General features: G+C 42.6%; 1 protein-coding gene across 23 annotated transcripts in view; it reads left to right on the top strand.

Annotated features, from left to right (window-relative positions):
* The first annotated feature begins 238 nt into the window (after positions 1–238).
* Positions 239–14522, top strand: part of LOC103175020 (liprin-alpha-1) — a 47053-nt gene continuing 32769 nt past the window's right edge. For 13 of the 23 annotated variants that reach the window (XM_042341441.1, XM_042341452.1, XM_042341446.1 and 10 more), the window contains exon 1: positions 239–538. In XM_042341441.1, coding sequence (XP_042197375.1) covers positions 296–538 — 243 coding nt within the window. In that variant the 5' untranslated portion in view covers positions 239–295. The remainder of the gene's footprint in view (positions 539–14522) is intronic. The other 10 variants (XM_042341454.1, XM_042341456.1, XM_042341459.1 and 7 more) reach the window with 1 other exon arrangement.

The raw sequence follows: 14522 nt of genomic DNA on the forward strand, positions 1-14522 counted from the left end.
GGGAGAGAGAGAAGGAGGAGAGAGGGAGGAGGGGAGAGAGAGGAGGAGGAGAGGGGAGAGAGAGAGGAGGGGGAGAGGGAGAGAGAGAAGGAGGAGAGGGAGGGAGGAGGGGAGAGGGAGAAGGAGGGGGAGAGGGAGGGAGGAGGGGAGAGAGAGAGAGAGAAAGAGGAGGGGAGAGGGAGAGAGAGAGGAGGGGAGAGGGGAGAGGGAGAGAGAGGGGGAGAGAGAGAGGGAGGGGAGAGGGAGAGAGAGAAAGAGGGAGGAGGGGAGAGGGAGGGGAGGGGAAGGCCCCACCATGATGTGCGAGGTGATGCCGACCATCAGCGAGGACTCGCTGACGCAGCGCGGCTCCCAGTTCGGCCCCGAGACCGAGGCCAACTTCGAGCAGCTGATGGTCAATATGCTGGACGAGCGGGACAAGCTGCTGGAGACCCTGCGGGAGACCCAGGAGTCGCTGACCCTCAGCCAGGCCCGGCTGCTGGAGGCCGCGCACGACAGGGACTCCCTGCAGAGACAGCTCAACACCGCCTTACCCCAGGTGAGGGGACCCCCCCCACACACACACCCTCACACACACCCTCACACACACACCCTCACCCTCACACACACCCTCACACACACCCCCACACACACACTCACACACACACACACACACACACACACCTCACACACACACACCCTCACACACACACACACACCCTCACACACACCCTCACACACCCTCACACACACACACCCTCACACACACCCACACACCCACACCCTCACACACACACACCCTCACACACACACACCCTCACACACACACACACACCCTCACACACACACACCCCATCCTCACACACACCACACACACCCCACACACACACCCCTCACACACACACCCCTCACACACACACACACACCCTCACACACACACACCCTCACACCCACACACCCACACACACACCCTCACACACACCCTCACACACACCCTCACCCTCACACACACCCTCACACACACCCACACACACACACACCCTCACACACACCCACACACACACCCTCACACACACCCTCACACACACCCTAACACCCACACACACACACCCTCACACACACCCACACACACCCTCACACACACACCCTCACACACCCTCACACACACCCTCACACCCTCACACACACCCTCACACACACCCACACCCACACCCACACACACACCCTCACACACACCCACACACACACACCCTCACACACACCCTCACACACACCCTCACACACACCCACACACACCCTCACACACACCCTCACACACACACACACCCTCACACACACACCCTCACACACACACCCACACACACCCACACACACACACACCCTCACACACACCCTCACACCCTCACACACACCCTCACACACACCCACACACACACCCACACACCCTCACACACCCTCACACACACACACACACCCTCACACACACCCTCACACACACCCACACACACACACACTCACACACCCTCACACACACCCTCACACACACCCTCACACACACACACACCCTCACACACACCCTCACACACCCCCCCCCCCCACACACACACACACCCTCACACACACACACCCTCACACACACCCTCACACACCCCCCCACACACACACCCTCACACACACCCTCACACACACCCTCACACACACACACACACACACACACACACCCACACACACACCCTCACACACACCCACACCCTCACACACACCCTCACACACACCCTCACACACACCCTCACACACACCCACACACACACACACCCTCACACACACCCCCACACACACACACACCCTCACACACACCCTCACACACACACCCACCCTCACACACACACACCCTCACACACCCACACACACCCTCACACACACACACCCCACACACCCTCACACACACCCTCACACACACCCTCACACACCCACACACACCCACACACCCCCCCCACACACCCCCCCACACACACACCCTCACACACACCCACACACACCCACACACACACACCCTCACACACACCCTCACACACACCCTCACACACACCCACACCCACACACCCCCCCACACACACCCCGGGGACGGTCGGGGCAGCTTGTAAACAGAGACCGGTGTCTGAGGCTGTGGGGAGACCAGCGAGGCCTTTGTGTGTCTGTGTCTCTCTCTCTCTTTACCTCTCAGGGAGTGACTTCTCTCCCTCTCCCCCCTTCTCCCTATCCTTCCCCCCTCTTCTTTCCTACCCCTCCCCTCTTTTCTCCCTCCTCTCTTCTCCCCTCTTTCCCCCCTCCCTCTTCTCCCCTCTTTCTCCCTCCTCTCTTCTCCCTCTTTCCCCCCTCCCTCTTCTCCCCTCTTTTCTCCCTCCTCTCTTCTCCCCTCTTTTCTCCCTCCTCTCTTCTCCCCTCTTTCCCCCCTCCTCTCTTCTCCCCTCTTTTCTCCCCTCCTCTCTTCTCCCCTCTTTCCCCCTCCCTCTTCTCCCCTCTTTCTCCCTCCTCTCTTCTCCCCTCTTTCTCCCCCTCTCTTCTCCCCTCTTTCCCCCCTCCTCTCTTCTCCCCTCTTTCCCCCTCCCCTCTTCTCCCTCTTTTTTCCCTCCCTCTTCTCCCCTCTTTTCTCCCTCCTCTCTTCTCCCCTCTTTCCCCCCTCCCCTCTTCTCCCCTCTTTCCCCCCTCCTCTCTTCTCCCCTCTTTCCCCCCTCCTCTCTTCTCCCCTCTTTCCCCCCTCCCCTCTTCTCCCCTCTTTTCTCCCTCCTCTCTTCTCCCCTCTTTCCCCCCTCCTCTCTTCTCCCCTCTTTCCCCCTCCCCTCTTCTCCCCTCTTTTCTCCCTCCTCTCTTCTCCCCTCTTTTCTCCCTCCTCTCTTCTCCCCTCTTTCCCCCCTCCCCTCTTCTCCCCTCTTTTCTCCCTCCTCTCTTCTCCCCTCTTTTCTCCCTCCTCTCTTCTCCCCTCTTTTCTCCCTCCTCTCTTCTCCCCTCTTTTCTCCCTCCTCTCTTCTCCCCTCTTTTCTCCCTCCCTCTTCTCCCCTCTTTTCTCCCTCCCCTCTTCTCCCCTCTTTTCTCCCTCCCCTCTTCTCCCCTCTTTTCTCCCTCCCCTCTTCTCCCCTCTTTTCTCCCTCCCCTCTTCTCCCCTCTTTTCTCCCTCCTCTGCCCCTCTCCTCTCTCTCCCTCTCCCCCCCTTCCCCCCCCAATTCCTCCCTCTGTGTTGTGTGTGTTTTAAAAATCTGGGTGTTGTGTTTCTGGATCAATGTTACCCAGGGAGAAATAAAATAAATCATCTCACTCTGGTGTGTGTGTGTGGGAGAGAGGGTAAGTTTTATTCTTGCTGTTTCTGTATTTGCAGAGTATAAATGAAACTGATTTATGCACATACCCCCTCTCTTCTTGCCCAGCTTTCTGGTTTTTTTTTACTTACACACACACATCTGTAAACAAAATGGCAAGAGCAACACTGATCAGGAGTGTCGGGCAAGAGCTGGACCTTTGGAATTATTTGCCTCAAATGTTGGGAGAAGGAGAAACTGCTTTCAGTGCAGAGAGAGAGAGAGGAAGAGGGCAAACTATTGGAAGTATTTCTCCCAATGGGTGCTTCATGAACTGTCCAGAGCAGGCCTTTTTGTTTGTTTAAATTCTGGTACTATAAACATCGACCAATGTTAAAAACAAAAGTGCCTTTTGTACTGTTTTATTGAATGTCAATTGCCGTCGTAGATTTGCTGTGGAGTTGATGTAGTTCCATCAATGCTTTACAGTGGCTAATGTAAATTGGATGTTATTAAATGCCAGAGAGATGGAGAGATCAAGCTGTCGTAAGCGGCCAGGCCTTTATATAATACTGAAAATAGTAAAGTTTGTATGAGGGTAGTTGAATTTCAGTAACTGTAGATCAGAATTGATCAAAAAAGCTACATCTAACAGATGTATAATAATTTGAACATAAATGCAAAGTGGATGTTGTTGTTATTTAACTAAAATTTTGCATCAAACAGAGGAAGAACATTCGGTCACTGAAGTGTCCGGTTTCAATTTCAGAGTAATAATTAGCTGTGGAATAATGAAACGCAATTTAATAATAATCCTAATCTTCGGCATAGAGCGATCTGGAGATGATTTGACGGGAAATAATGACAACAACAACAGCAAAATTACATTTATAGAGCGCCTTTCACGTCGGAAGGACGTCCCAAGGCGCTGAGATCAAGGGTGATGTTTCCCACTCCTTATCTTTCCTCCTCCCCCCTTCCTCTCAACCCTCCCCATCATCCCGTGACCACTACATAATGTGACAAGGGGTGCAGCTGTGGTGAGGTGGGATGGATGACTTGAGAAGAGTTTGTAAAGATAAACGTTTTATTGTGAGCGTAAGTGGCACATTTCTAAAATTTAAGCAGCACATTAGATCCATTCCAGATCTAGTTGTTAAGTGGGATTTGGGGATTTGGTTTCATAGCCTTTAGAATTACTGTCAGTATAACTGAATGGGTATGGTGTGTTTAATACAGTTTTTGTAACAAGTAAGTCACAGGAATTTTTGTCCTTGTGCGGAATGAAGTACTGCACAAATTTAACTTTTAAGAACAAGGTGCAGGTTTTGCTGTACTATGCATCGTTCAGAGCACCTGAAAAAAAATCAAACTGCATCCTGTTCTGCAAAACGACACGGAATATTTACATTGGGTTTTTGCAATGCATCTGGTCCCTCTACGAGACCTAGAATTCTTTTTAGCTAATTGGTCTGGAACCAGTAAAAGTGGATGGGGAAAGAGCAGAGAGACTGAGAGTGAATTTTTTTTATTATTATTTTTATTATTACATTGAATTGTGCTTCTGGTTTTCAGATACTTTTTAACAGCTTATCGTATGGGCACAATGTATTACTGTATTTGGCACTGGGTGCACCCGAACCTTTTTTTGATCACAGTGAGTACTGTTGGTTAGGTGATTACATTTGCTCTGTTAGACTGTGAAAGATCCAGGATATCAGATCACTCAGTTCTGTGTCTCTTAAGTGGGCATTGCATTTGTAAAAGGCAGATGTATAATCATTGCTGTGTTGTTTATTGTTTGCCTTTTGATTGAAGTTGTATGGTTGCGTTATCTTTTTAGCACCATACTGTGATTGTCCACAATGAGAAGATATTGGTGCTAGGTTACAATGATAACACAAACGCAGACCGCAAGCCTTTGTCAAACTAATTCATCAAGAGAAACTTTTCCAATCATTTTGATGCTGTTTTACCATCTAATAGCCTGCAGTTGATTTGTTAATTTCCTGGACTCATTCCCTCTTTAAACAGGAATGTTCACAAATTACCGACGCTACTGAGGGATCAATATATGTATCAATAATCAATGGATCAATAATTCTTGTTATAGTTGCTCGTGTCCGCAAACCTCATATGAGAGAGACTTTGTAGGGTTTGGTTTAAAAATGTAGTAATTCAGACTGGCAGGTCACTGTTACAACGTAGACTTGGATTATTACTGCAGATACTGTAAATGGACAAAGACATAATTTGTAAAACAATTAGCTCTTTGTGATTTAATCATTAAGGGCAAATGCAATTCAGAACTTACAGCTGGTTGCACAGTGTGCCGAGACTGTAGTATAGGTCGATCTCTGTCAGTCATGATGTCATTAAAATGTAGTGAGCAATTTAAAGTGCCCATTCAAGTGGTAGATTTCCAGTGTATAAATAATATAGCATCTGTGGTCTACTGTAAATAAACCACCAAGTATAACTGCTTAGCTCATAAGTACCACAGGTGGCTTATTTTATGTAGACCACTAGCCGGTAACCTATTTTTGTATGCAATATGCAGTGCATGACAACAGCTGACTTTTCTCTAGACTATTACATGTCGCACATTGGACGATAAACGATTATTAAGTGCGGAAATTGCATTAGCGGCCGACGTCACTAAAAGCGCCATGTGTAATGAGTGGCGAACTGGGATTTCAGCCCATAAGTTTAAATTGTGTTTAAATGATACTTAAGTACTCATTCGTGATGTGTTTTTAAATCTTTCTCACCAGTTTACTACATGTAAAACATTGTTGCGGATATCGGTTCAGGATTTAAGTTGGTAGTTTACAAACATAATTGGGTTTGACTGTACAGTTTCAACTTGCCCACAGTATGAGGTTTGCTAAACATTTGCACTCCCTGACAATTATAAAGACAGGTTAAAGCAAATACTTTGTAGCATCCTGTTACTAATTATATGAGAACATAAATCCAATTCTAAGGGGATTGATTGCCAGTAGATGGGTATAAACTCTGGCCATGGTGGCTCCAAGGTTTTGAAAGCTGTTAATTAATTAAAAATACAACTAACTTCTAGCACAAAATATAGTTGAGCATTTTCTTCCTTCCTTCTCAGTTCTCTTGAAAGCCCAGCGTAGTCTGCGTTCTGAGATTGAGCGGGAATTGTTGTAGGTGCGATGAAAAATGTACCTCAATACAAAACTGACATCCTTTTCGTTTATTCCGATCGATTATCATAACTGTTGTTGTGCTTGTGGTGCTTGGAGTTCATACTTCTGAATGAACTTGTGCAGCACAACACCAAAGCAGATCAATATGTACTGTATAGAAAGAGTTTACATCAAATGAAGCATTTTGGCGGGTCGGGGTTGGCTATCAAATTAAGTTCACTGTTTGTTTAACAGAAGATTGAACCGAATGGGAAGCTCTTTCAAGTCACCAAATGGCTGTTGTAGCTTCTACCGTTCCATCCATAGATATGTCCACCTAAACTGTACCCAGCATTCGTTCTGTGGATTTAACCCTTAGAATTAAGGTAACCATTGACACCATCATTGCTCAAGATAATTAGCTTCATCTGAATTTCCCTTTGGCAGTAGGTTGTGTATTTTTGAATGCTCTATCCATTTCTATTGTAATTCAGGACCATATAGCAAACCACAGTCACTGTCATTTTCATTCCATTGATCTAGATTGTATAATTGCAAGAGTTTTAGCTTGTGGTATGAGGTGTTACCGAAGTGGGTCTCACCGCAAATTTAATTTCTTGTCCATTTTCTTGCAAGAATTTCTTTAGATTAATACCGCTGTTTTGTTTTTTGAGTGAACGTTAAATAGGTTTTCCTCTCTGTGCTGTAAAAGGAAGTGGCCTATTTAGTGATGTGCGTGAAAAGTGGAATATATTTTTTTAAAGGAATATATTTTATGAATTGTTTCCCTGTAGCTTGCTGCAGTGTCACACCACTGGAACATTGAATGGGAGAGTATATATGTGTTGACAAGATGGCAAGGGCAAAAAGGAGCTACGTAATTCTTACTGCAACGGTTCGTAATTTGCTCCGAAGAATTGTGTAAAGATTTTTTTGGTCTTTAAAATTCAAATGCTAGGAAGTTTAGACAGAGCAAGAGAATGATTCTGTGCAGTTTGGTTTGATTAAATCAATCGCTCCCAATTATTTGCTGTCAATGTGGGATTACAAAAGGTAAATGCGTCTGTTTGAAGTGAATTCTCTGGTTTAAAATTCGCAAAGGTAAGGCAAAATTAGCTTTCTCAGAGAATTTGAGTGTAAAGTATCTGTCATTGTCAGCACTGGTGAGTGGACAGTTTGAGTCTTGCAGTGTTTCTGCAGACATCAATAACCGATGTGAAAATGCTTGTGTGAGATTGAATTCACATTTCATTTTTTTTCTGGTTTACTGCTGTGAATTGCTGTTATTACATGAAATCACCCCAAAGGGAGCATGTAATACGTATAAAAAGACCATGAAATTAATTAGCCTATATACAGTTGATTAGTCAATGAGTCCTTTGTGAAGGAAAAGTGCGGTCTAGAAAGAAGCTGCATTGCTTGAAATAACTTGTCAATCCCTTTTTATATGGGTTCTTTAATTTTTATCTTGATGGTGGTGTGCAGTTAATACCATTTTATGTGTCTTGGTGTTGAATTTAGTGTGGATTGAACAAGAGGAGTGGGGCAATTGAATGGACTGCGTAGTTTTACCTCAGCTCATCTTACACCAGCATTAAGAGATGGACTTAAACCCTCACTCAGAAACCCTCACTCAAATTTGGAATTATAAACAAGCATATCAAGGGTGTGTATTTTTAAATGAAATTTATGAATCTGTAGTGTAAATGCGTTCAAGGAGCTGAGTTCACTCTTTTAGACATTAAACCGAGGTACTGGTTGCCTGTTCAGGTGGATGTTAAGATCCCACGGCTCCATTTGAAAAGAAAAGGGAATTTCTCCTGGTTTCCTAACCAACAAATCCCCCAAATAAAATTGGTCACTAACTTCATGGCTGTTTGTGGGACATTGCTGTGCGCATTTGGCTGCCACGTTTCATCCACAGTATATCCTGTGAAGTGCTTTGAGACGTGTCGACGATATGATAAGGCGTTATATCAAATGCAAGGATTATTGTTATTGCTAAGTACCCAATACTTAATCCAAATCTCATGATTAAACGATTTACACGGCAGATTTTAGTACACAATATCCTCTTGTGCAGGGAATCATCTGTGGTTGTAGTGTTTTAAGTTCTCTTTGAGTGAGTGGCCCAGTTGACTGCTTTATTTTGTTAAGATCATGTGTGTTTTGAGACAAGTTTGAGTAAAGAAGTTCTTGATTCTATAAATTATTTTATTGAGCCAAATATGATGAGAAGCTTTGAAGCGCAATAGTTTTGTATTTTAGGTTAAAGATGTATACTCTACTCCTGTCGTGCGTTTTATGGCTTCTGTATTCACAAATTATTTTGAGGTTCTGCTCTTAACTTAACTCTTGGAGCACAAGTAAATAATAGGTTGTGGTACATTTCACTGTACACGTCTCTTATTTCTTATTGCAACTTGTTTTTGTCTTTTTAAATGCTTATTATCATACCTCATCAACTCTTCTTCTCTGGGGAATCTTGACATAAGATTAGGGAAGGGTTTTGTTATACCAGCTGTAGTTTAGTCAATGGATAAGATTCCGTTGTAATTTTTGTCAATCCATTTTAAACTCCTTCCTCCCTGAAAATGAGTGCATAAAAAGCAAGCTGGGGTTACTTAAGATTCGCCCTTTTTAAAATTATTTAACTCCTGAACTTTGGAAAGCATTGACTGGCTGCCTTACTTTCTCATTTTCTGCGCGCAAGACTCCAGTTCAATTTCTCCTTCTTCTTTTCAACCGGAGAAAGTAAGCATTTAGGAAAAGGAACAATAATGGAACAATGTTCTACGTTCTTCGTAGAACAGGTGCCTGGAGCAAACTTCCTTGTGTGAGATTCCAGAGGGAATACTCAATAGTATGCTAAAATTAATGAAGATTGACTTCTGATCTTGTAGTGCATTAGTTACGTGTGATGTAATGAATACTTAACATATAGATAGACCCTAATCTACACAATTGTAACATTGCCTCGCCTGCTTCTGCTCATCCTTCCCAATCGTGTTGACGAGCTTCAAATTTAAAACTAGTTTTGAAATGCAAGCACTTAGAGTATAAAGAAACATTGGTTGTCAAAAGGTAGGCATTAATATGGTCTATAATCCTCTTGTTTGTCACTTGTGAAAGTTATGCTAGCTGCTTTACTTGTGGTATAAATATTGCAATAAGTAGCATCTCCATCATTATTATAATAATAATAATAATCCTTGCATTTGATATAGCGCTTTTCACGTGGAGAGGACGTCCCAAAGCGCTTCACAGACCACACTGTAAAGTGAATTGACTGTATATTTGTGGGCGAACGCGGCAGCCAATTGCGCACAGCAATGTCCCACAAACAGTCGTGGATTGAAAATGACCAATTTATTATTGTTTTTGGTTTTGGAGGGATTATTATTAGGCTCTGTGTGGAGTAAGGAAACTTGCCAAGGTTTCGCCCTCTGCCTGGAGTTGAACTCAGATCTCTCGCTTGCAAAGCGAGTGCTCTAACCCCTGAGCTACAGGACTCCACGTTATTAACGTAAACCTTTTGGCAGCTTATTGAAAGGAAAAGGTGTGCATGTTTTGAGAGCTGTGCAGACTTTGAGTGCAACATCTTCGATGGCTTAATCAAAATTCTTCTGTACAACTTCTGTATTTGTAAAATGTTCTTTTTTTAAAAAGATCTTCCCCATGGCTTAGTCAGTAACACCCTTGTTGCTGTATTGTTCACACATTATGTTAGGGTTCTAGACAGTGCAAGATCTTGATAAGTAGGTTTAGTAAAATATTCAAAGAAGTTGGGACTTGTTTGTGTGGGCAGCTGAGCACTTTAATTTGCTGGAAGTACAGTGAAATATCTTTTCGTATGCATCATGGTTTTTGGATACAGGACCTACAATTGAATGATCATATCGTGGCGTGGCAGTAGATTGTTCTTGTAGACCTGCATTGTGTTTTCCTTCAGTGAGCTACTGTCTGTCTCAGCTGTACAACTTGTATTGAAGCAGTTGAAAGGAAAACAGGTCATTCAAGCGTTTGAAATTATAAAACCTAAGGGCAGTAAGACGAGCAGTTAGGTTTGCTGACAAATTCAGATCTAACTATCATACTTATTAACAAGGATTTTAAAAATGTGTCTCGAGCATGTGTGGCAAAGGGCCCCTTGTGTCGTTAAACCAATGTCCTGTATGCCGGTTCAGGTGTACTTTGCTGTACGTGGTATTTTTATTGGGATTTAGTCAATTTTTATCTTTGTACTTCCAGTATTCTACCAAAGTAATTGAAAGTGCAAATACTGTAGTCACTTTCCTGCATGGTCAGTTAACTATATCTGTTTGTGTTGCTTCTTGGGTTTGTTTTAATGTATAAGTATTGTCTGAAATATTGATCTACTTCAGAGAGCTATGCATAGACAAATGAAAACCTAAAACTGCTTGCCTTTATTCTTTGCTGATTCCTATGCATCTTTTATGAAGCATAGTTGAGGTAGTATTATTAGAAAATTTATTCAGATGGAAGCAACCAGAACAAATACTTTTGAAGTCTTGTCATCTGTTTAAAATTAGATGGGTTTGGGGATGTAGTGTTCCCTTATCTGCTCTTTTCTCTGCTAACGGTTACATAATATTTGTAGGAAATGGAGGTTCAAGTGCGATGTCATCTGATCTATTGTACTGAAATTGATTGCAAACCTACCTCACTCGGTGTGCTGCGTTTCAGAAAGGGAATATGAATATGCAAGTCAGCTTCAGATTCCCTCCTGGATTCTTGCCAAAACCCTACTTGTATTTTCCTATCAGTACTTTAATTAAATAACTTGAAAAGCAACATTCTAAACCATTCAGTGCTGTACCAATTAAACTAAATAGCAGTTTATTTAATGCATTGAGTTTGAAATACGGCCTTAGACCTGAACTGGCTCAAGGACTCTTCGATCACCTTCTAAATAACACATTACATTTATTTGGATTAGACTTTGTAATATTATTGATTCAATTGTTTAAAAATGTATTGCTACCCAATTCGTTTTTTTTAAAAAAAAATAGCAAGTTTATCTAGAATGAGGGACATTAAAAAANTTATTCAATTGGTGTTTTGGTATTATTATCAAGAGTTTCTGCCTATAAATGGGATTTGGAACCCAAGTGCCCTACTGAAGATTTTTTTCATTTCAGTAGACAATGAATATGTCTATTACCATACCACAGCTGTCTGCGACAGGAGGGTGATTTTATTTATACAAATGTGAATTTCCATACGCCAAAACTAAAGTTAAACTGTTGCTACAAATGGTGTATGATTTAACCCTAGTTATAACATGGTTATGCTTTTCAATTATGGTAAATCTGCTCAATAATTCAATTTTACTTGAATGTAGTTGGGGCTTGGTTGTCCTGTGCGTTGGTTTCCTGAATCCTAATGAGGCAAATGACCCTTACCTAGCTGGGTAAATCTTTGTCTGAAGCATAATTATGAAAAAGTCGACGGACTCCATAAGTTTTAAAATGTCAGTTTGTAAATGTTGCATTTGGATTCTAGTCGTCTTAATAAGTTGAGGCATTCTGAAACTTAAGAGAGAACCTGGTGATCTGCTGTGTGTTGCAGATTGCATTTAAACATTATATGTCTTACTTTGGAATAAGTACTGAAGTGTGGAAGTGGATTGTGTGTAGGTGGGGTCCAGGCTGAATATATTTTGAAGAACAGTTAAAGAGCCCAAGAGATTGTTGAGGAAATACTTCCAATAAAATTAAGCGTGGAGGCTTTTCAATTTTCTTCACATTCGGTGGAAAAGATGGATGCACATTGGCCACGAGTGCTGTAGTATTTTGGATCCAACAATGCAAATTAAGATGACTCAACAATGTGATGAGGCGCTACATCAAACGCAAGGATTACCACTATTATTATTACTCCGTTGAAAAACTCACGAGTTTCTAATCCACCAAGTTCTAAATTCAATGAAAAACGTATAATTCAATTTTAATAGACGGAAAAGTGCATTTATTATGATTCTTAGAACTCTTTGTTTTTCTTTAGACTATTCTTGGCTCGTATGGACAGAAATCCAATTGTTACAGAGCAATTCAGTGCAGGAACGCGTGAAAGGAGGGCCTTGTGGATGGGTGCACTTACTGTAGTGGCCACTATTTATACATCGACCCTCACAGTGAGTGTAAGCAGGCTATTCAACTGCAGAATGGTTTGTAGCAGAGCATCATCCAGTCTTTGTGCAAATTCTAGTTGTTTGTTGTCCAGTAATGGTCAGTCACTACATGCCACTGAGTTTCTCCATGAGTGGTTCAAGGAGTCAGTTGTTGCATTAATTATTTTACCTCTGTTCCTTTGGGCAATTCTTTTTAGTTCATGTGGTCATTTTGTAAAATGTGTTGCAGTTGTTGAAGTCATAAGGTCTAAATGTCAGATGGTACTGATTGCCATGGAGAAGCTTCATTACCCTTTTACATTTTTGATGAGGCTTTCTTTTGTGTCTTTGCTGAGCAATTAGAAATAGAAATTCTGATCTGTGTACAAAACAAGGCTGTATTGAGGAGCTGAAATTGAAACTGACCATTGTTTTAAATGTGGGTGAAACTGGCAAGGGGGAAACAAGCCGAGAATGATTACAAATATGAATTATTGCACTGAAAGACTGAACAAAGCTCATACAGTTTAAGGCGGTGGTGAGTGGCCAATCGCTCCTCTTAGCTGACCTAGCGTCGAGAGAGAGGATTGAAGAGTGGCTGTCCTGGAGATAGGAAGGGATGTTGTCAATCTAAATAGAAAGATGGGAGAGATGACGGGTCAAAGACTTTGATTCTGATGGAGAATGTTTAAAGAAAGATAGCTGCAGAGGAAACTGCATGTGGGCAGAAACGATTTGGAATAAAGGAGTGGCGAGGGGGAGCCGTGGTTTTTAAAAAAAAATGAGTCATGACAGGGAGAAATTTAGGTTGGGACAGAAATAGATGAGAAAAAAAATAGGTTGTATTTTGTTGTCTTTAAACAGACATATAACTTGTAAAATGGTGTCTTGGAGCAGCTGGAAGGATTCCCAGGTGCCTAAAGAAGATCTATTAAGCAGCAAAGACTTTTAGAAGATTAAATTAATGGAAAATATCAGAATGGTTTGAGGTGAAGGCAGCAGTCTACTAAGGCTTCATCTTGGCAGACACATTTTCAGTCTTTTAATGCAAAACACAAAAGGCAGGCAGCAGGTATGAATGTTTAAGGATAAGAATTGACTTTGCAATTCACTTGGAATGTTTAACCCTTCATTGTATCTTTGACTGCTGTTCGAATGAGGACAAAGGAACTGGGTGTGAACAGAAACGAGTGATGATGCAACACTATTTTTTTCCCCAAAAAATTCATGATTATGCCTGTAGAACAAGAATGAGCACAGAGACTGAAAGAAGACTGAAATAGGGGACATTTGACAGTGAGGTGCGAAAATGGTGGGCAAGTTGATGTATCCGGCAAATTGCCTGGTGAGTGGGATCAAGAAAAAGGTGGAAGAAATGTATTTCTCTTTCAAAAATAGATTTGAGCTTCAATAGCAATATGGGAGGAGAGATGATTGCTTGAGGGGAAATGAAAAGGTGGGTGTAAGGCGAGTATTCAAGCTGGATGAATCTAAGAGCTTGCAAAGGCATGGAAACTGGCCAGGATACCTATACAAAAATGAATATCAGCCAAAAGGAATGAGTGACTAGTACTGGAGTTCCCACTCTGAAGGCGAGAAGATGCCAATGGGCAGGTTAATTGTGTTGCATAACTGAATGGTATCTTGAGAATTTATAATAATAATCGTTGCATTTGATATCGCTCCTTAACACATCGAAGAGACACCTCAAAGCACTGCAGTTGATTAATTAGCCGCCAAATGAGAAAAGAAAACATGATAGGCTAAAGGTGAAATGGTGGGACTGTAGAATGTTAACTCATCAGTACAGAGCTAAACATGGCAAAAATATGGTAGTATTACTCTTTCACAATGATTATCATTTTAGGCCTACTAATATTTAATGTGAACTAAGTTTATAGGGATTTTACGAATAACCACTTTTATGCTAGTGTAGACATTCTGCTAAACTATAGTGGAATC

Source organism: Callorhinchus milii, unplaced genomic scaffold (assembly GCF_018977255.1).
Source record: "Callorhinchus milii isolate IMCB2004 unplaced genomic scaffold, IMCB_Cmil_1.0 Scaffold17, whole genome shotgun sequence".
In the NCBI taxonomy this organism is placed as follows: domain Eukaryota; kingdom Metazoa; phylum Chordata; class Chondrichthyes; order Chimaeriformes; family Callorhinchidae; genus Callorhinchus; species Callorhinchus milii.